General features: G+C 33.2%; 1 protein-coding gene, 1 long non-coding RNA gene and 1 pseudogene across 2 annotated transcripts; all 3 read left to right on the top strand.

The window, feature by feature from the left end:
- Positions 1 to 3,111: 3,111 nt before the first annotated feature.
- On the top strand, positions 3,112 to 4,457 carry LOC132035383 (protein TRANSPARENT TESTA 1-like). Its single transcript, XM_059425640.1, has 2 exons — positions 3,112 to 3,500; positions 3,895 to 4,457. The coding sequence occupies exons 1-2, from the start codon at positions 3,132 to 3,134 to the stop codon at positions 4,303 to 4,305; spliced, it is 780 nt and encodes a 259-aa protein (XP_059281623.1). The 5' UTR covers positions 3,112 to 3,131; the 3' UTR covers positions 4,306 to 4,457.
- Positions 4,458 to 12,519: 8,062 nt separating this feature from the next.
- LOC132033719 (uncharacterized) lies at positions 12,520 to 15,194 on the top strand. Its single transcript, XR_009408856.1, has 2 exons — positions 12,520 to 14,679; positions 14,808 to 15,194. It is a non-coding gene; the product is annotated as an uncharacterized LOC132033719 (long non-coding RNA).
- Positions 15,195 to 16,338: 1,144 nt separating this feature from the next.
- LOC132033716 (7-deoxyloganetin glucosyltransferase-like) lies at positions 16,339 to 20,451 on the top strand (annotated as a pseudogene).
- The last annotated feature ends 325 nt before the right edge of the window (positions 20,452 to 20,776 follow it).

Genomic DNA, 20,776 nt, shown 5'->3' with positions numbered 1-20,776 from the left:
ATAATAATAACTATTACTCCATATACTTCAATTTCCTACTATCCAACAACATGTACAATATATATTGGAAAAAAGGCCAATAAAATTAACACATTTTTGACTTGAGAGCCTCTAGAGAGAAGGATCGTATACTTGGTGAAGGATTAATTTTGTTTCTTTAATATTTTAACATTTGCATGATTTTTGGATCGGGTCAATTCTTTTTAATTGAGTTTGTATCTATTTGATTAAAAATTAAAAAAATATAAAAATTTTACCCAACAGAAGTTGAATTTTTCTGGAGGTGTGATTTCTATGTTAGTGGTTGTGACTTTTGTGTTAGAAAATATTGTTAACTAACTTTGGTGAAAAAATTGATAGTTATGTGACTTTTGCGTTATATAACATAGTTAAGTGACTTTGGTGAAAAAAAGTGATAGTTATGTGACTTTTGTGTTAGAAAACATAGTAAGGTGACTTTGGTGAAAAAAAGTGATAGATAAATAACCACTCATCAAATTTACCCGTACTTTCATATACTCTTGTAAATATAAACTCTATGGAGCATCAATAATGTACGTATCAATCTTCCCCTACTCGTTAGCTGGCCAATTATTCGATCGACTGGATATTATTTGCATTAGCCAATTGGTGCGCAGCTCATCGAGCAAAAAACTTATAAAACTTCTTTGAAAAAGATGGTGCCACTAAAATCATATACTAATAGTCGAAGTAGTTTAGAAAGGTACCACGCGTGAATATCCTTTTTAATAGTTAATGGATAACAATGGGATTTTAGCCCATGCCCTTTACTTGTTTTGCTATCATGTTGGGTTGTGTTACCACATTCATCTGCAAGATCAAATTGTTAGCAAAATTTCAATTTTTTTGTTAATTTTAGGTTTGCAACATTGAGGTTGTTTGGCCTAAAATTAATACTATTGTTTGAAGGAGGTCTTTAGCAACACAATTAATTTAATTATTTGTAAACCTTTGATTAAGCGATTAAAGCCATAAATAGCAATTGAAAAACTAGGCGAGACGGTTAATAATAATGAAAGGACTGAAGAATAAAAGAAATGAAATTCTTATTCGATCTTCTAGAACGATAATGAGAATCGCTTGCTTGATGAATGAATGCTCGAACAACAGTGTGTTTTTAGAGAATAGTAGAGGGTAATGTTGTATTCAAGCGAAAAATTAAATGGGGAACAATTAAAGGGATAATGGGTAAATAATAGAATTGACCTAAGTAACTAATTCCCCTTAAACCTACACACGAGGTCGCCGTTACTGGCATGGGATCATGACTCTTGATATAAGATAGATCGTGATTCCTTGAAAGAAGAAAGTCGTATCCCCGATGGCAAGCTTCATATCATTTCAGGAACCACGATCGGCGGTGTGATGAATATATATCACAACGTGCCCTATTAATTCTTCGCCACATGCCTAGTCTTTTTCTCTTGGCACGTTTTCACCAATTCAATTTACAAAGGTTAAGACTTGTAATATACGTACGACAGGATTACCAAAAATAACTATAGTAAGAAAAATATGAGAATCGATGGTCAATAATTTGTTATAAGAAATAATGCCATACAGTCAGGCCTAGGGCAAAACTAAAGTTGAAACTCACTTCAAAATTTTCGGTGATTAAGGAAGTATTCATATTCTTCCTGTAGCTAAATTAGATAAGAAATTGCACTTCAGAAACCGTTCCTTATTGCAAGTCAAAACATCATCGTATTTAACAAGAAGTATTTTTATCAGATAAAATAAGACCTTGGCAAGTAAATTTCAGTGGGGTTGAACCTCATAAAGGTAAATAAATTAAAGTGACAAATTCTCTTGGAAAAAATCCTCAATTGAGATTTTCAATACGTAGATAAGTTACACTTTTTCCCTTTTACTTTTTGTAAGTCACTGCCTTCCTACGCTTTTCCTGGAAAATTCCTCTGTGAAAGTTAATAGCTCAGTAAATATTTCATCTTCTGTGACACTTGCATCCAAAAACTAAGTGGTTCAGGTCAATATGTAGCAAGGGAATGGGTCAGTTCCTCGAGTCACTGATGGGCCTAAGTTACTATAATCAACTAAACACGTAGTTATTTCATGGCTGACCTATGCATGTTTGTTACAACATTAATCTTTGTACTACTAATTTAATGCCTGCTATTTGTGATACCTGCATTTAATTCTCAAATCTTTTCCATCTCACTATCTCCATTTTTGTCAATTCAACATTTTCTGGGGACCCATTCTCTTTAATCCACGCCTAAAAATACAGTTGGTTCGTGGATTAAATTAACCTTAACATTACAAATTTATTGTTGCCTCCCAAAGCACACGCTTGTCCCAAAATTGACTTTTCTTTTCGACGTTATTCAAACCCCACTAATAAAAATGATCATACATGCATTACTAAGAGATCCCTTTTTGTGATTTTCGGTCCTTAGTTAGCAATTAGAGTTTAATTATCGATAATCTACCACCTGCAAACCTACAGCAAGAAGGCAGTTGAATTATATTGTCAAAGAAAGAAAAATAAGTTATATACATATATATACTGCAAGAAAGTTTTACACCATAGGCTGGGTCACTGGCCTTCACCTTGTAGCAGATAACTTGTCTTATTTTCAAGATTATATATCCCACATTTTAAGGAGGGCTTACGGGATCCTGTAGTAGATATTCTTTGGGTGACTTGATTATGTACCTTTATTTTTCTTACACTGACTATGTAGTATATAACTAAACTTTTTAAATTAAATAATGTTGGTGAATAAGATGTTGCCATAAATCTAAATTCCACTGCAGTGAGGCTCATGCAAATTATAGAAGCCATGGGACACCATAATTAAGTCTATTACATCGCATACTAAAAGGAGATAAAGTTGACAAGCAGTTGGGATTAACTATCCCTTCCCTTAAAACAAATTACTAATTAATGTTGTTTACATTCAACGACCAACGTACCCCATTTTCTCCAGTGTCTTTTTCTCTCATTTTTTCCCTCTAAAAGATAACTTTTAAATTAAACCTAAGGACAAACATTCTTCTTCGGGCTATAAAAACACCTTGAAAATCCTAGGATATTGCTCCACCTTTCATTCATACTAGGTTTTATCATTGAAGAAAATTGACAAGAAATGGAGAGATCATATTTGGCTTCATCTTCTAATGTTGAAGATCAGATTGAACCATTTGATTTCTTCGCGGATAAAACCCAAAATGCTTTTGAATTTCTTAGCTTGTCTCAATCATCTGAGAATATAGAAAAAATATCCAATGATCAAGAAAACCCTAATGCTTACACAGAAGATGATGTGACTGTTGCCTTACACATTGGTCTTCCAAATTCCAGCAATGCCTCAACTAATATTATTCCAACTGATGGAAATACTATGGGAGCAACCACCCAATATTGGATACCAACTCCTTCACAAATTATGGTTGGCTTCACCCATTTTTCATGTCACATTTGTCACAAAACCTTCAATCGTTATAACAATCTTCAGGTGCTTTCTTTCATGCTTCAAAATACCTTAGTGGCATTCATTGTATTTCTTGCATTTTTGTCTTCTTTTGGTTGAAAGGAACATATTGTAGATACTTTATATGCGGCATCACAAAATAAGGTGCTAGCCACAACATTATGTTGTTTCAAAATACAATAATCCGAGTAAAGTATAACAAAAGAAGTTTTTAATTTGTCTGTCTCAACTAATTCTTCGATGACAAACATACGAGGAACTTCAAAGTGGACAAAAGGAATATCACTAATTACTATCATTCATATCATCTTCTATATGTTGGTTTACGACCAAAGATCCAATACGTAATCTTAGCATTGTGTATTCCTGAATAGTTTCAATTTTTTGTAATGATTCAACCATTTCATCTTACAAGCAGATGCATATGTGGGGTCACGGTTCACAATATCGAAAAGGACCAGAATCACTTAAGGGAACACAACCAAGAGCCATGCTAGGGATTCCATGCTACTGTTGTGAGGAAGGCTGCAAGAACAACATAAATCATCCAAGGGCTAAGCCATTGAAGGATTTTCGAACACTGCAAACACATTACAAGAGAAAGCACGGGACGAAGCGTTTCACGTGCAGGAAATGTGGCAAGTGCCTGGCTGTGAAAGGGGACTGGAGAACTCACGAGAAAAATTGCGGGAAACGTTGGCTATGTGTTTGTGGTTCCGATTTTAAACACAAGAGATCTTTGAAGGATCATATTGCGTCGTTTGGTGAAGGTCACGGCCCTTGTCCTCCTAATTCATTTGAAGGAGTTGATACAATGAAATTTCTTTAGGAATTGATTAAAAAAAATCACCAATAGGCAGTTCTTGTTTGTTTTTGTTGTGCCTAATGAATTACAGCTTATACCACAAGTTAGTAAACCGTATCGAAATAAATGCCTCTATTATTTTTCTTTTTCAAAAGAAGAACCGTAAAGGATTTTTTCTTTTCGTGCACAACTTATATTGGTGCTACGTAAAATAGAAAAGATAGCTAGTACTCACAAAATAGTCTCTCCTTCGAGTATTGGTCACATTAGAAGACTATGTTTTGCCTAAATCGCAGAAAAGACCTCCTCCATCTGAATTTCTCTGCTACTTTTCAATAATCAAATATCCGTGAGATCAAATCTTGGAGCTAAATCAAATTGAATATTTTCGTTTTTCAAGTTAAATGGCTATTCATTTTGTATAATTTTCCAGTTCAGATATATGCAAAATTTATTTTGGCCAGAGTTTCAACCCTTTTCAACTTTATATAATTATATATCACCGGTATTTGGAATTTTTGGAATTTTACATACATATCCTTACAAAACTTACTATACATAACGATTTTAATGAAGTTTCTCTTTACTATTCCTTAACGATTTTGATGAGATTTTGTTTCTCTAACTTGAAATTTCGTACTAATGTACATAGACTTGGTCCGAATGGTTTCCACCAATGTTCTAAATAGTCGCTTACCCAACAGCTTAAACTAAAAACAGCTGGCAGATGAATATTATATGTATAATCCGTATATAATATGTGTATAATCATATATAATCTATATAACCGACTACGAAAAGTAAACAGTGAATCCAGTCTGCTATTTTGTGTAAAAATCCCGAGTTTGATACTATTATATTTGGGCTTTTTTGTGGACTATAACAACTGATTGTCCTTCAAAGTGAGCATTAATGTTTTATTGGATCTTTTTGATTGGGCTTCAAAAGATTGGCATAGGTTTGTTGAGTAGGAGGCTGTTGGTACTTGCCTCTTTGTAGTGTGGTCCTTATTTCTTCATTTAAAATTAAGCAAACTTACAGATATAACTACCTTATATGAGGCTCTTACTATATGTAGCTACCATTTGCCAAATTACAATTCGTAGCTAATGTATTTGACTTGGCCAAATACACTCATCTCATATGTATTTGGCTCATATGTATTTGAGCGAGCCAAATACGCTCATCTCATATGTATTTGGCTCATATACATTCAGATACAAGACACTCAGGCCAAATACATATGAGATACAATATGAGTCAAATACATATGACAAAAAATACACTCAAATACAAAGAGAAGAAGCTAGGAAAAATATATAAGAAAAGTAATGTTGTTGGCTAGGTTCAAACCTGGGTGGGAAGGGGCAAAGCCACGCCAAATAACCACTTCATCCACTCCAACTTGATGATATATATGACGAAATACACTTAAATACACTCAAAATATAAGGAGAAGAAAACTAGAAAAAATATATAAGAAAAGTAATGTTGTTAGTTGGGTTCGAACCTAGGTTAAACCACTCCAACTTGATATATTTTGATACAGTAAGTAAAATTTTATAAATGGTAATCATCTTTTAATTTCAAGTTATGAAGTTATAAGCTAAGTTTATTATTTACGTTTTCTAATGGTCCTGGACGCGTCACATAATTTACAAAATCATTGTATCTAACTAAATATAAATAAATTAAAAGATACTCTCTTCATATTATCAAAAATTCTTTTTAATGTTCCATAAATGCAAAGCTTGATTTGTTCATCAACTCGAATTACCACGTTTTACCATGTAATTGCAACTTTTATAACTTTTTTAGTTGTTTTTCATAAATATTTTGGCTATATTTTTAATTGTATTTCGATTATTATATTCAATATTACTTATTAAAGACTATATTTAAGATATATATTTTTCTTTCTCAAAAATTTGCTATATTTTTTTAATTAATGAAATGCACCTCGACGACTATATTTTTCAAAATTTGAAAAATAAAAAAAATAAAAAAGTCTAGCACCAAGTCCATCAATATTACAAATGAGATAGATGGTGAGTTGTGTGGCCGCAAATTCATAGCCCAAAGTTTTAGGCATGGGGGAGAGAGAATGGACGGATTACAGTAAAATTGCTAATTATTAAAAAGTATAGTTATGTTCCATAAATATGTAATTATGCAGTAAAAAACTTACGAGTTAATAGTCTCTCAATTTTACATTGGTCCCAAATACTGATGATTCATTTTTATTAAACACGATTATGTAATGAAAATGAACTAAGTAGTAGTAATATTCTTGTGAGAAATTTAATATGCTATAATTTGACTTTATGATAGTAATAGAGTAGGAAAATGATAAAATTGATGAGTTTGTCCATATTGTCGATCTCACATTCATATTCGAAATAAAGGAGAGTTACGGTAAGTCGATACCGACTTAAAATTAGTCAATGATGAATTCTCGCAATACACGAACTTGCTAGCCTAGACAAACTTTAAATCTACACCGTGTTTGACGAATGGGCTAGGTGTTCCGTCATACAAGGGAGTATTAATAAGGATTCCTTCATGATAGACGGGTGTGGATAAAAAAGCTAGTCCCACGACTTAGGAAGCTAATTGTTATTATAGAAATATGATGAAATTGCAATTGATTTTGTGAAGGATTAAAATTGTACGTTGAGGAGTAAAAGTGAGTCCTTGAGACATGAGCAGGTCAATTAGTTTCGTAGGTAACCACCATTTTCTTTTTGTATTTATGTCGTATCTCTCAAGATTTTTATTTTTTATTTTTATAGGGCGATTCGCAGGAATGCCCCTCATTCGGGGTGGTCTTTAATTTTTGCCTCTCAAATTCTTTGGTCTTTAATTCTTGTCCTTCGCGTAGAAACCCTGAGGTTCTGGGTTCGAACCCCAGATTTGGCATAAAAATAAAAAATAATTTCGCAAGACAAGGCTTGGGGAAAGTTATGCCGGATCCGGCATAAGCGCCTTAAGACATAACTAAAGTTATGCTAGATCCGACATAACTTTAGTTATGCCTTAAGGAAACCTCTGCTGGAGACAGCATAGGTTGTCTTAAGGCATAACTAAAGTTATGCCGGGTCCAGCATAAGTTGCTTATAAGGCAAGCTTTTAGTTATGCCTTAAGGCAACCTATGTCGGATCCAGCATAACTTTAGTTATGCCTTAAGGTGCTTATGTCGGATCCGGCATAATTTTTCCCAAGCCTTGTCTTGCAAAATTATTTTTATTTTTATACCTGAGCGGGGTTCGAACTCAGAACCTCAGTATTTTCGGCCACCTTTTCATGCGAAGGACAAAACTTAAAGACCACTAATTTAAGGGACAAAATTTAAAGACCACCCCAAAAGAAAGGCAATCCGCGCAAAAAAATGATTTTTATACGAAAGAGGCCTAAAAATAAAACACGAGATGTCCGTGGCTTTCATATTCTTGATACTATCTACTAATTGGTCCAATACCGATTATTATCAAGCTCATGAATCATACATATATATGGGGAAAGGACACAAATGATCGCTGGGCCATAAATAATCTCATGCGCTGGCCCATCTATTTCCAAACCCAAAAATTAGCCCATAAACTATTCTCATCCGGTAGCCAAAATCTGTAGCAAGCCTTTTGTGGCGACTTAAAAGACTTAAAAAGTCGCCACTAAAGGCTGGGTGGTCCAACAACCCCATCGCTTTTAAAAAAAAAAAAAAAAGTCAGAATTTTTGTGGCGAGTTTAGTCGCCACAAAAGGGCTGTCAGAAGAATCAGGCTTTTTAGTGGCAATTAAAAAAGTCGCCACTAACGGTTAAATATCCCAAAACATGTATAATATGTGTATATTTAGTAAGAAATATCTCAAAAAACTCTGAGGCGATTTTTGTATATAATATGTATCGTTTGTGTATAAAAATATGTATCAGTACCTATCTGTAATGTATAGAAACTGTATAAAATATGAATCACTAAGGTATGTATCATTTTTGTATATAATATGTATCATTTGTGTATATAATGTGTATTATAGAATAGAAAATTGTATCATTTTTGTATATAATATGTATTATTTTTATATAGAAAGTGTATATATAATTGCAGCATGTATATATAAACTATATCAGTCTTGTATAGAAAGTGTGTCATACGTATAAAAAATGTATCATAGAAACCGTATCATTGTGGTATATAATATGTATCACTATTGTATATGTTAAAAATAAATATCATATCATTATTATATAATATGTGTATAATAAATGTATAATTAACGTATAATTTATTTATAATAAATGTATGATTAATTTCAGCATATGTATATAAAATGTATAATTCTTGTATATAAAGTGTATATATAATTTCAACATATGTATATATGCTGTAGCAGACCTTTAGTGGGAAAGTCGCCAGAAAAAGTCTTTTTTTTTTTTAAGCGCCTGGGCTGTTGGGCCGGCTAGCTTTGGCAGTATTTTGGGTTGGCTGGCCATTTTTTGGCATTATTGTCATACCCTATTTTAACCAGGGTCAAAATAGTTTACAACATCCGGATAATTCCGGGGTTATTTATAGTTAAGGAGTCGCCACCTAATTATTTACGGTGAATTAGGGCACCTAAGGTTTATTTAAAGTTATTTCTAGAGTTGATTTGTTTTAAAGTCTACGAAACCAAAAGATCTGAGTAAGGGTTCAACTAACCTAGAGGGAAGGTGTTAGGCATCCTCTAAGGTCCATTAATAATGGTTAACCGACCGGACTTAAAATTAATTAGGCTAAGGATAAATATAATATTCTAAATGTTTGAAAAATAACTTATAAATATTGCTAAAGTTTTAAAGTAAAATATAATGATGTAGTAATATTAAAAAATAAGACTTGCACGGTATAATGATTTGTATGAAAAAGACTTCAAGTATTATTGAAGGTGAATTTGGGAGATGTAATAGTTTTCACGTAGGTAATAAGTTTAAAAATTTAGATAAAATTGTATTACTATGACAATGCCAACTAAAATCGGTTTTATTATAAATATGATATAAAGGACATAAGTCTCTTGTATTTTCTTCGATTATATTAGACTAAAAGTGTGCATAATTGAATAAATCTTAAAGTAATATTTATAAAGTATACTTGGATTATTATTTATATATTAGTGACGTCTTGAAAGTTTCTTAAGAGAATAAAAATGAATCATGACTCTTTTAACTCAAACATGTATAGTCATGCTATTTTGGAAATTAATTGTTCTAATGAAAATACATATTGTAAATACCATAAATAGTTTAAACATAAACAGAAGAGAATGAAACTTGTGGTAATAGTTATTGGTTTCCTCTTAAATTAGCTACTCGTCATTTTGAAACTAATCACACTAAATCCCTATGAATTCTCCTATGATTCATCTAAATTAGGAAGCAGCATAAGATAAAGTAGTAGATAAAATAACACAAGTTGAATGCAATAAAATGAAATAGTGGTGCAAGAAAGATAAATAAATGGGTTCAGCCCATTTGGACTACTATGTCATCACGTTTGCATAAATCCGATTTCACTTATGTGTTTTGTGAACTTTTCTTTAATCTTGATGGGTGTTGAACGGAAGAGGTCGTCCATCGGGCTTTTAGCCCGATCGCTATTTGCGGAAGGAGATGACGAGTATGATGTATGCGAGACGTCATGCACAAAAATGAAAAGGAAAAGGATTAGTGATCTATCAATATTAACATGATTAACAAGTTGTCTCAAAACAGTTCATACACACGCCTACTAGTACACTTCTAGACATGGAATCAAACAAAACCTAAGTCAGATATTTCATTACAGAATTGTACACCAAGACGCAAACAATTAGCTCATAGCATATTTTCACCTGTTTCCGATATTTAAACAAGAATTTGCGATAAGGGAACAATATACAAGTATATAGACATGAAATTCATATTGTAGGAGACCTTAATGACACAAAACATTAATAACAAATCGCCACATAACTTGGGCGAAGGCTTTTATGGAATTTTCGTAAGCAAGACAAAAGGAAGAAATATGCATTTATAAGGATACAAAGGCAAGAGACAATGATCATCTCATGAGTGGACTTAGAGTCATAGCAAGAGCGGGTAACATTGAATAGTAAAAGAAAGTATAGGTAGTAGATACATGTGATCAGAGAACAAACATGATGGGTCAAGGTGCACCTTAAAACTCAATGACAAGCTTAATTCAAAGAGAAGCATCTTATATTCAGCAAGTGGTAGTCAACCCCAATCAATTAAGCCAAATATAACTAGACTTAGGCAGATGTGTCAAGGATGCACACTAAAATGAAAGAGGCATGCTTAGATTTATTCAGAGGAGTATGAATATCAACCATAATCACAGAATCAAACAAGTTGAAGAAAATCAAATTGGTGCTGTAGGATGATAGCTACATCATGGCATCTCAGGGATGGTCAAAAGGTAAATTAGGCTAACAACTAACTCAAAAACAACAATGCAAAGCTAAGTGGAGTTTGGTTTCATACAATAAAGACACAAAGGGAACATTTTCAAATATGGGAAGGCGCATCAACAGACAGAAATATCTTCTTAAATCAGAGTTCCTAATACAACAGGAAGACAAGGGGCGGAGAACATTTATTTCTCCATACAGACCAACAGACGGACCAAAAAATCGAAGCTTATATAGGTCGAAACTAAGTGTGTAAATACTTTATTTTCATGAACCAAATTAAAATTAAATGTCCCAACCCAAACTCCAACATGTGACATTGCAACTAAACCGAACTAACCCGATTACTACCTTTCTCCGAGGGCAGAACTGGAACGAAAGATGAAAAGGGAAGGAAATCTAAGTGAACATTTGAGAACAGAACTGAAATGCATTCATAAAAAGAACATTGCTTCTTCCTTATATAACTAAACCAAGCAACTAACCGCACCCCAAACTACGGGCCAATTCTTATTGACTCAAATTAAGCGAATGACCGTTACAAATTAAACTAGTGGCAAATACATCATATGAGGGACACTTAGATTTGAAGCAATAGGTTCATAACTGATTTGTATCATCTAAATTAGTAAAAGGGAAATTATACTAAATTAGGCCAACAACTACGCCAGACAGCGCAAACTTAAACCAACAACATCGCATGCTTTCGGCTGACCTATAAGCTATGACATCTTTTTACCAACAAATACTAACTCGCTCAAAAAATTATTTTTGTGCTTTCGAAAGGGAGATTAGACTAGTGACAGAGATGAATTTCGATCATTTAAGTTAACTCGTCTTGAAATTGTCATAACCTACAGCAGCCCAAGACAATGCTCAAATCAATCACTATTCTTTTAACATGGAGAGGACTCATATACTCCTGTCGTAATCAACAATATTCGCACACATTGCATTGGCTAAACCAACTTACATTAAGAAAAAAAAACCGACCCGAGATCGAAAGGCGTAACTATCAATTGATATATATTACAAACCAAACACCACATAACCAAGTAAAATTGAAAACTAATCTAGGTGAGACACAAACATACCAATACTGTTAACTCTCAAACTGAAATTAAGTTGACTGTGATAACAACATACACGAACACATCGAAATTCTGGGATTCGAAATAAAGCAAAAAGAAGAAAAAAAAACACACTGACCTTTTGTGGGTACAGTGAAATGGGGCGTCGACGTCACGGATTTACCCTCGATTTTAAAGTAATGAGCCGATTAAAAGAAAAACAGTAACCTACTTGGTACTTCAAAATGATTGTTTCAAGATACAGTTGGAGGGGTTTTTGGTGGCTGAAGGAACTAAAGTTTTGTCTTTCTTCTTAGATGAACCCCCAAAAAAAAAAAAAAAAATCCCCCCCTCTCTCTCCTTTCAATATATTTATAGGTTCTATAAATATATTGAAAGTACAGTTAGTCATGTTAAATATAACATAATTTCCTAGCTTTCAGTGTGTTTATATTTGCCATTAACATTGATCTATCCTAATTATGGGAATAAAGTTGCTGGAATTATTTTTCTGCTTGTGCACACTGAAGGTTAAGGTCATCTACAACTTATTTTATAATCAGTGCACTATAAGAATTTTTTAAACTTAAGATCCACTACTTTTAGAGGTGATTTTTTTTTTTTTTTGGGATCTTAGCTTATTTTATCGAAACTCAGCAGGTATCATTCTCTCGCTTCATTCTCATAAAATTGTGCTCACAATGTGTATGTGTGTTGTGTTTGTGTCAGAAGCCATTTTTTCCTAAATTTGTGGAACTTTTAATACAGTTAACCGATACAATAGATTCCAATGTATATGTGAAAACCTCATTTTTGCATGAGCTTCTGATTTACAATTTAAATATGTTTTTTCCCTCTTTAATCTTTCCCAACATAATTTGGAAAGCCCCAAACACATAGCAATAGCCCGTCTACGAGAAGTCAGCGCCAAGAGATCTTTCGATGAGAAAATCTGGCGGAGAAGAAGTTTACAAAAGATGGTCCACTTTTACTTTTTTGCTATGTTATCTTTGGCCATCCTTCTGTTCTTCACTTCTTCGGTTTACTTTGAGCTTCAACGTTTAATTTTGTCCGCCCAATTTTATACTAGTTTATTATTTGTCCTACCCAAGTTTGTTGCTTTTTCCTCTAAAAACATAGAGGTAAGGATCAAAAGAACTATTTTCCTCGGTAAATAATTTAACTGCTTGTGATTTCAAAGGCTTTAACATCAGTCATCGAAGAGCTATTATAATTCTCAGAATAAATCATCAGGTGCTTGGCTTTTCTTTCCATTTCTGACATCTTATGCATTATAATTAACTTGATTTGAGAGGAAATTAAAGATAAGTTAAGAAAACTGACTCTTGGCATGCTTTTGAAAGCGATGGGGAAGATGTTTTTGATGTCTTGGTCAATTAGTCTCTTATTCTTTTGTACAATTATTTATCCTTCTATTTTCTGGTTTTTTTTTTTTTAATAGGAATATGTCAAATGATTGGTCATTATAGTCACTTCGACTCTGAAATTTCTGACTTGATTTCTCCCGTTTGTGGGGTTTGTGTTGATATCTTTGCTGCTTTTCTATTTCTGTTACTTTCTGCTCACCGTGCGTACAAGGAAAAAAATAGATCTGGTAAAACCATGTGCTTGGCCCTTTGACGATGAGAAGTTGCCAGTGGACTCTAGTTTCAAAGATTCAAAGATTTAAGAGAAACCGAGTTGAAGTAAATTACTGGGATGTCTTCGTTTTATAATTTGCAAAAACTGACGTTGCAAAATTAGTGATAGAGTTTGTGGAGAAGTATTGTTTGATATGTTTTTGCCAAAGAAATATTTTAAATACTTTCTACCTCTGTGAAACATTAGCAAGATAACTGAATTCTGTTATGTATACTTTAATACAATTTTCTCTCAATGAAGTTAACTAATCTGAAACTAGGAGTGAACTTCAACATGGATTGTCTTCTCTCCATAATGCAAGTCAGTCAAACATGTGATAAATCACTCATGAGTTTTTGGTTTTTTGTAAATAATTGTTCGTCAATTGTGACAATTTCAGATGATCCAATCCATTAGATTGTTGCATCATACTAACTGAAGTAGTTGTAGAGTTTGGATTTTGAATTTACCAAGCTGGTCTAGAGAAAAATTAAGTTCGTCTAGGTCTGTTGAGAATTACAAAAGTCAGGTTGTACTAAAGAACTCATATTACATACATTATTCCTATATCAGCTTGAGACAGCATCGTCTCCTCTTTAGTAGCATTATAAGCCGTCTTTTACTTTCGTTTTTGAGTGTAATCTATTGTATTTATGTTTTTCTTGTTCATAATTATTCACTCTGTTTAAGATGGCTTTATTTCATTTTCATCCACATTCACTTTTTACATTTTGATGATTTAGAGTATCATTTGTTGGTCTTTTTAATTGATATGTCAGTCACTGCATATAATTCTTTATTGGTGATTTAGACTATCAACAAAACATGTTTAATTATTGTCACTTGATTCATGCTTGACGGTCCGGTGGATATGTCTCCACATTTTGATCGCATTTTCACTTCTTTTAACCATGACAAATGAACTGTAATCTATTAGATATATTCTCCTTTTAGAGTCTTTTTTTAAAGCAAATATCCTTTTAGAGTCTTAATAATTACTTGTGATATCTTTCATGTTATTTGATAGAAGAACATGCAAGGAGGAAAAGTTTATCTGCTTCTTCATTGAGCCATTTGTAGGTTTATTTCTTCTGTCATAGGAAATATTATCTGCTTCATTGCTACTTGTGATTCCTAACTGTGAGTAGTGAATTTTGCTCATTTTCATCTTATGATTGGGTTGCGTCGACGTCTTCTGTGGCAGGCCTGTTATCAATCCCGCTCTTCCAAGGAATAGGTAAACTGTTCGAATGGGTGATAAAATGTTTCTTGCGTGATCCTAGGATTCCACGCTAGAAAACACCAAAATCCTTGATGAATAGTTTGTAAACACTATTGAAGAATGCTTGGCTTAATATGGTGCAGGACTATGGGAGAAGTTTTGTGGAGCCTGGAATATGCATTGAAGCTTCAGGGAAAACATGAAAAAACAACACGAGAATGATATCCCGAACAATAAGTCGGATAACAATGTGTTAAGTACAAAATACATCATGGGGAGTATGGCTGAACTTGCTGGTGTTTCAATGAGTAAAGTTTTTTGCCAAATGGTGAAAACTGAAAACAAAGACTTATGTGACATGTTAGACTGTGCCTCTTGGTTGTATATTTGTCTTCTCTTTGCTTTAGATTAACGAATAAATGTTACAATCCAGTAAAATTTATAGAAGATACGTAAGACTTTAGAAGTTCTTGAGATATATTGATAACGTCAAATTTTGTAATTTAGAATGTTCTTAATATCTTTAGTTTTTTCCTTATTTTTAACATTTAATTGTAAGTTTAATGAAGTCATCAATGACCGCGCGAAGCACGGGCAAATTACCTAGTTAGATATTATAATTAAAACGGCGACCGTCCGTTGGTCCATAATCTCCTTTGATTTCTCTCCACAATTTTTCCTGTTGTTGTTTTAAGGGAATCTTTATGACAAATAAAATCTCCCAAATCTTTTATTTTTAATTAATTTCAATTATGTCAATCAAAATTAGAGTAATTTAAAAATCATTCAGTCATTTGTCTACAGATCACTAAGATTGTAATTCATCCCCAGTGCTACGTCTTGTTCATTGGTTTGTGTAAAGAAATGAAAGGACCCCATCCACCAAATTCCATATGTTTTTCCGCCATCAACTTCAATTATTTTTGAAGAACAGTTTTTATTCATATAATAACGTCACCTTTTTGTTTAGTTATCGTTGTGGATTTGTATAGAAATGATGCTGACGCCAAAGTGATTATGATAAGCTCAAGCATAGTACATAAAGTCGACATTTTCCTGCTCAATGACGACTTAAAAATAAAACTATCTACTGATCTAGTGTGCTCTCAGACATTTTCAAATTACATAGCAACTCCTTTTTTTGTTTTTGTTTTAGAGCTTGCTTAATATTATGGAAATTATAATGTAAAGAGCCGATGTTATGCTCTCGACTAGTTGATTTTTGTTCTCACTTAAAATCTTTCTCAAGTCACCAATCTATACTAGCCTAAACAGTTTACTTGTAGTAGTTAGCTTTCACATTACATGATAGTTTAAATGCTTTTTATAATGTTAATGTATAAAATATACTCATTCTTTTATATTTTAAGTGATACTATTTCCTTATTAGTTTGTTTCAATAAAAATGACACTTTCTATAGTTGAAAATAATTTAACTTTAAATTTCTCACTTTACCCTTAATATCATGAATTTATATAGCCACGTCATTGCAATGTCATATTTTAGATCACAAATTTCATAACTCTTTTTTTCCTTAAACTTTGGGTAGAATCAAACATTGCCATATAAATTGAAACGGAGAGGGGTGTTGGACTCTCACATCGGTGAGTTAAAGGATACATGGTCTTACCTCTGGGTACGTATGTTGTTGTTGTTGTTGGTATCAGAGCCAGACCCACCCAATTCATTGTTTACGATGTTGGGCCCATTGTCCTATGTTGTCCACGCTTCAGATGTTGGAGTCCAACATCGGTGAGCTAAAGAGTACATGTATGTTCTCGGACAATTCTCCTCTCATGAACTAACTTTTGGGATTGAGTTAAGTTCGTGAAGATTCATTTCTTTATCAAGGAGGTACATTTTTGTTAATCATAAGCAGCCGGCCTGATGTGTTGACTGTTATATATAAGTGAGCAAGCTTGCTTGAAGGTTGAAGCCTACAAGTCACAATTCTTTTAAAAAAGGCAATATGAACAGGGCAGAGAAACCCATATTGTCCAAGCCTCATGCAGTATGTATTCCATTTCCAGCACAGGGCCATATAAATCCAATGCTCAAATTGGCCAAACTCCTCCATATCCGAGGCTTTCATATCACCTTTGTTAACACAGAGTTCAATCACCGACGATTGCTCAAATCGCGGGGTCCCTATTCCCTCAATGGCCTATCTTCCTTTCGTTTCCAGTCCATCCCTGATGGACTCCCTCCCTCGAACGAGGATGCCACACAAGATGTTCTGTCTTTGTGTGAGGCATGTAAGACAGTATGTTTGGCTCCTTTCAGAGACCTTGTCACAAGACTAAATGATAATTCCAGTTTCCCTCCTATTAGTTGCATAATTTCTGATGCTGCCATGAGCTTCACTCTTCAAGTTTCTGAGAAATTGGGTATTCCTAATCTTGGCTTTTGGACTGGTAGCTGTTGTTCCTTGTGGGCTTTAATACAATATCCTAAACTTGTGGAAGAAGGTTATTTTCCACTAAAAGGTATGAAAATGAAATCAGAACGTTGTAGTAAATAATCTGTCTTGTTTTCTAGGTTATTAATTTCAAGTTTTATGGACAATTATCTATAGTTTCCTTTTAAGTGACCTAATAGGTTAAAAAGTTCTTGAGTGCCCGTTTATAAATATTTACGTCATAACATCCCTTGTAAACCTTCGCAAGTTGCGGAATGGCCATAGGAATATTTTTCCTTTGGTTTCCGAGGCCGAGCACCATTTTTTTCCATCTTTAATTAAGAATATTACGATTTTACAAGGCTTTGGTTAATGTTTCTTTGGAGGTAACACAGAGTTCAAGTATAATACTTGGAACTAAGAACTTACAATTCCTAGACAATTACTGTAGAGACACAGTGCGTGATTTTTTTTTTTTTTTTTTTGTTTTTTTGTTTTTTGTTTTTTTTTTTGTTTGTTTGTAATTGTATACTCCGTAACTAGGGGTCATATTTGAAATCGAGAATAATCATTACAACATTTGGAAAACGATTCTTTTCCGACAATAATGGTTAAACCGAGTCAAACCGAGAAAAAACCCGATTAGTGGTTTGGTTTGCTCTAATCTTGGTTTGGTGTTGCTTTACATACCCAAATACGCACCCCAAAAAAAACCGATCATAATTGGTTTGGTTTGGTTTGACATTTTAGCGATTTATTCCAAAAAAAAGTCAAACCCAACCAATTAGGCCAACCCGAGAATTTAACGAAATCAACAACAACAACCACGACATTACGTGTATTCGATTTTTAAAATATTTTGTACATAAAATTTTTTATTTATAATGTAATTTGTAAATATTTCCTAAATTTTTTCATAGTTTTTTGTCTTTTATCATATTTTTTTTTTAAGCTTGAAGTCCCAACCGAGAAACCCCTTTTTGAATGCCAAATCATAAGTTTTATATTCACAATATAACGATATCATTTTTCATGGATGTTAGTAACTCAATAAATAAATCCAAGTCAAAATCAATATCATTTTGGGACATTAAACCCTCATTTCCAACATAGAGGTAAATCACAACAACCATAAAAACGCTAACACATTAGTGTGTTCTTTGGAATAGCACGACCCATGTTGGATATCTATCACTACACATAGACATATATTGATGATTTTGCCATAATTGATTTAGACAGTAAAAATATTCACATAGCTTAATTTTTTTTCTTTGTCATGTAATTAATACTTATTTTATGATTTTTATATTTTTAGCATAATTTTAGATTAAAGTCACCTTTCTTCTTTATTCCACAAGAAGGCTTATTAATTAGCAATACTTATTTTGACCGATTTTATTATATGGGGTTGGATTTTTTTTGTTGAATAGTTGAGGCTCTTTTGATATTTCTACGATGATGAAGAAGGATGAATACCTATCTCACATGTATTTGTGTTATTTTCTTAAAAACTTTTAGTTATATAGTTGTATCTTACTTGGAGGCCTTATTTTTTGCAAGATTTTGATTAAATTATATCACTTTTGGTCTAAATTTTTTAATTGCTCCATACCAACAAATTCATGAACAAATGTCTCAAAATAAAATTCAACGGTCAAAAATCCCGACTTGAAAGTTTTGTCCTTAATTTGATTGGTTTGGTTTGATTTATAAATATTAAAACTTGTGCATTTATTTTTAATGAAAATGAAATCAGAACGTTGTAGTAAATAATCACTTACAATTCCTAGACAATTACTGTAGAGACACAGTGCGTGATTTTTTTTGTTTTTGTTTTTTTTTTTGTTTGTTTTTTTGTTTTTGTTTGTTTGTAATTGTATACTCCGTAACCTTTTCCAATTGTCCTTGAAACGCGACTTTGTCCGTTACCTGTCCAGCTATATTTTATCTGCAAGATTACCATTAGAATTTTTGTCAGGTTTTACAGTTCCAGAATTAATTACATTTTCTTTTTACTGGTTGAATTTCAGATGAAAGTTGTTTGATCAATGGCCATTTAGACACGATCATAGATTGGATACCTGGCATGGAAGGCATTCGTCTAAAAAACTTGCCAAGCTTCATCAGATCCAGAGTCGATGAACCTAGCTATATTGTAATGAAATATATAGTGGAAGAAATCGTGGACAAAATTCCCAAATTCTCTGCACTCATTTTCAACACTATCGACACGCTAGAGAGTAACATTTTGCAACAAATTTCGATCAAGTTCCCTGCAGTTTATACTATTGGACCGTTACATCTCCCTTTGTTGAATAATCTAACTCAAGACGATGACTTAAAATCAATTGGATCAAATCTATGGAAAGAAGATACTGACTGTCTCGAATGGCTGGACACAAAGAAACCAAATTCCGTTGTTTATGTGAATTTCGGAAGTGTTACAGTGATAAGCAATGAGCAGTTAATTGAATTCGCATGGGGACTTGCAAATATCAAGATGAATTTCTTGTGGATCACTAGATCAGATTTAGTCATGGGTGATTCAGCCATTTTGCCACATGAATTTCTCGCGGAGACTAAGGAAAGAGGTTTATTAGGTGGTTGGTGTCCTCAAGAACAAGTTCTAAGTCATCCATCAATTGGAGGATTTATAACGCATTGTGGATGGAATTCGACTTTAGAAAGCATATCATTTGGTGTGCCAATGTTATGTTGGCCATTTTTTGCAGATCAACAAACAAATTGCTGGTTTATTTGTAATCGTTGGGGTGTGGGGATGGAAATTGATAGCAATGTGAAGAGGGAGGTGATTGAGAAACTTGTGAGAGAGCTGATGATTGGAGAAAAGGGTAAAGAGATGAAAGAAAATGCATTGAAGTGGAAAAAATTAGCAGAGAAACTATTACTTCTTCAAATGGATCTTCTTATATGAATTTTGAGAACTTAGTTAGTCATGTGCTATTGCGAAACGGTCCTTCATGACTTCTTCCATTAGACTGACATGTTAAGGTCTATGGTACTTGCAATATTTGGCTCAAAGATGAAGCTTGTGAATGTCAAGTTTCTCCAAGACTGTAATTTGTATTTGCAATATTTGATGAAAATAAACTTTTCCATTCTAGCTGGAATACGTGCTAGGAAAGCACTATTATCAGACCATGTCATTGTCTTATGAAAAAAAAAGAAAAAGAAAAAAGAAGTCATTATCTTATGAAGAACTTTTTAAGCACATGCCTATAAGGATTCCCAGCGGGGTGGGCCTGGTTGTGGCCTAACCTACAAAATTTTTAAGTACAATTGACATTTACATACAAGTACTCTAAAGAGAATTGGTATTGGCATTGTTACCCAAAAAAAAATTGACATTAGGTAACTCCTATAACTTTGTCTCTCTTGCTTTACATTTTTCCCAACTCCACCCTAGATATTTTCTCCAAGAACTTCTCAATAATTCATATAAATTTTCAAGGAAGTCCTTTCTAGCCGAAAAAAATGGCAGGTTGCTGGAAAGCTTCATTTTCGGCAGAGTGTATGTCAATACGCTAGTGTATACTATGTGTGTATATCGATGTATATCACACACAGATTTTACTGATGTACATTGAGATACACTGATATACACGAAAGATATACACAAATCCTTATGAGAGATGCCAGGTCGCCAGAAATTAAAGCTCATTTCCGGCACCTTTTCTGTCAATACAAGG

Source organism: Lycium ferocissimum, chromosome 10 (assembly GCF_029784015.1).
Source record: "Lycium ferocissimum isolate CSIRO_LF1 chromosome 10, AGI_CSIRO_Lferr_CH_V1, whole genome shotgun sequence".
NCBI lineage: Eukaryota > Viridiplantae > Streptophyta > Magnoliopsida > Solanales > Solanaceae > Lycium > Lycium ferocissimum.
This window is presented reverse-complemented; position numbering and strand designations above follow the sequence as displayed.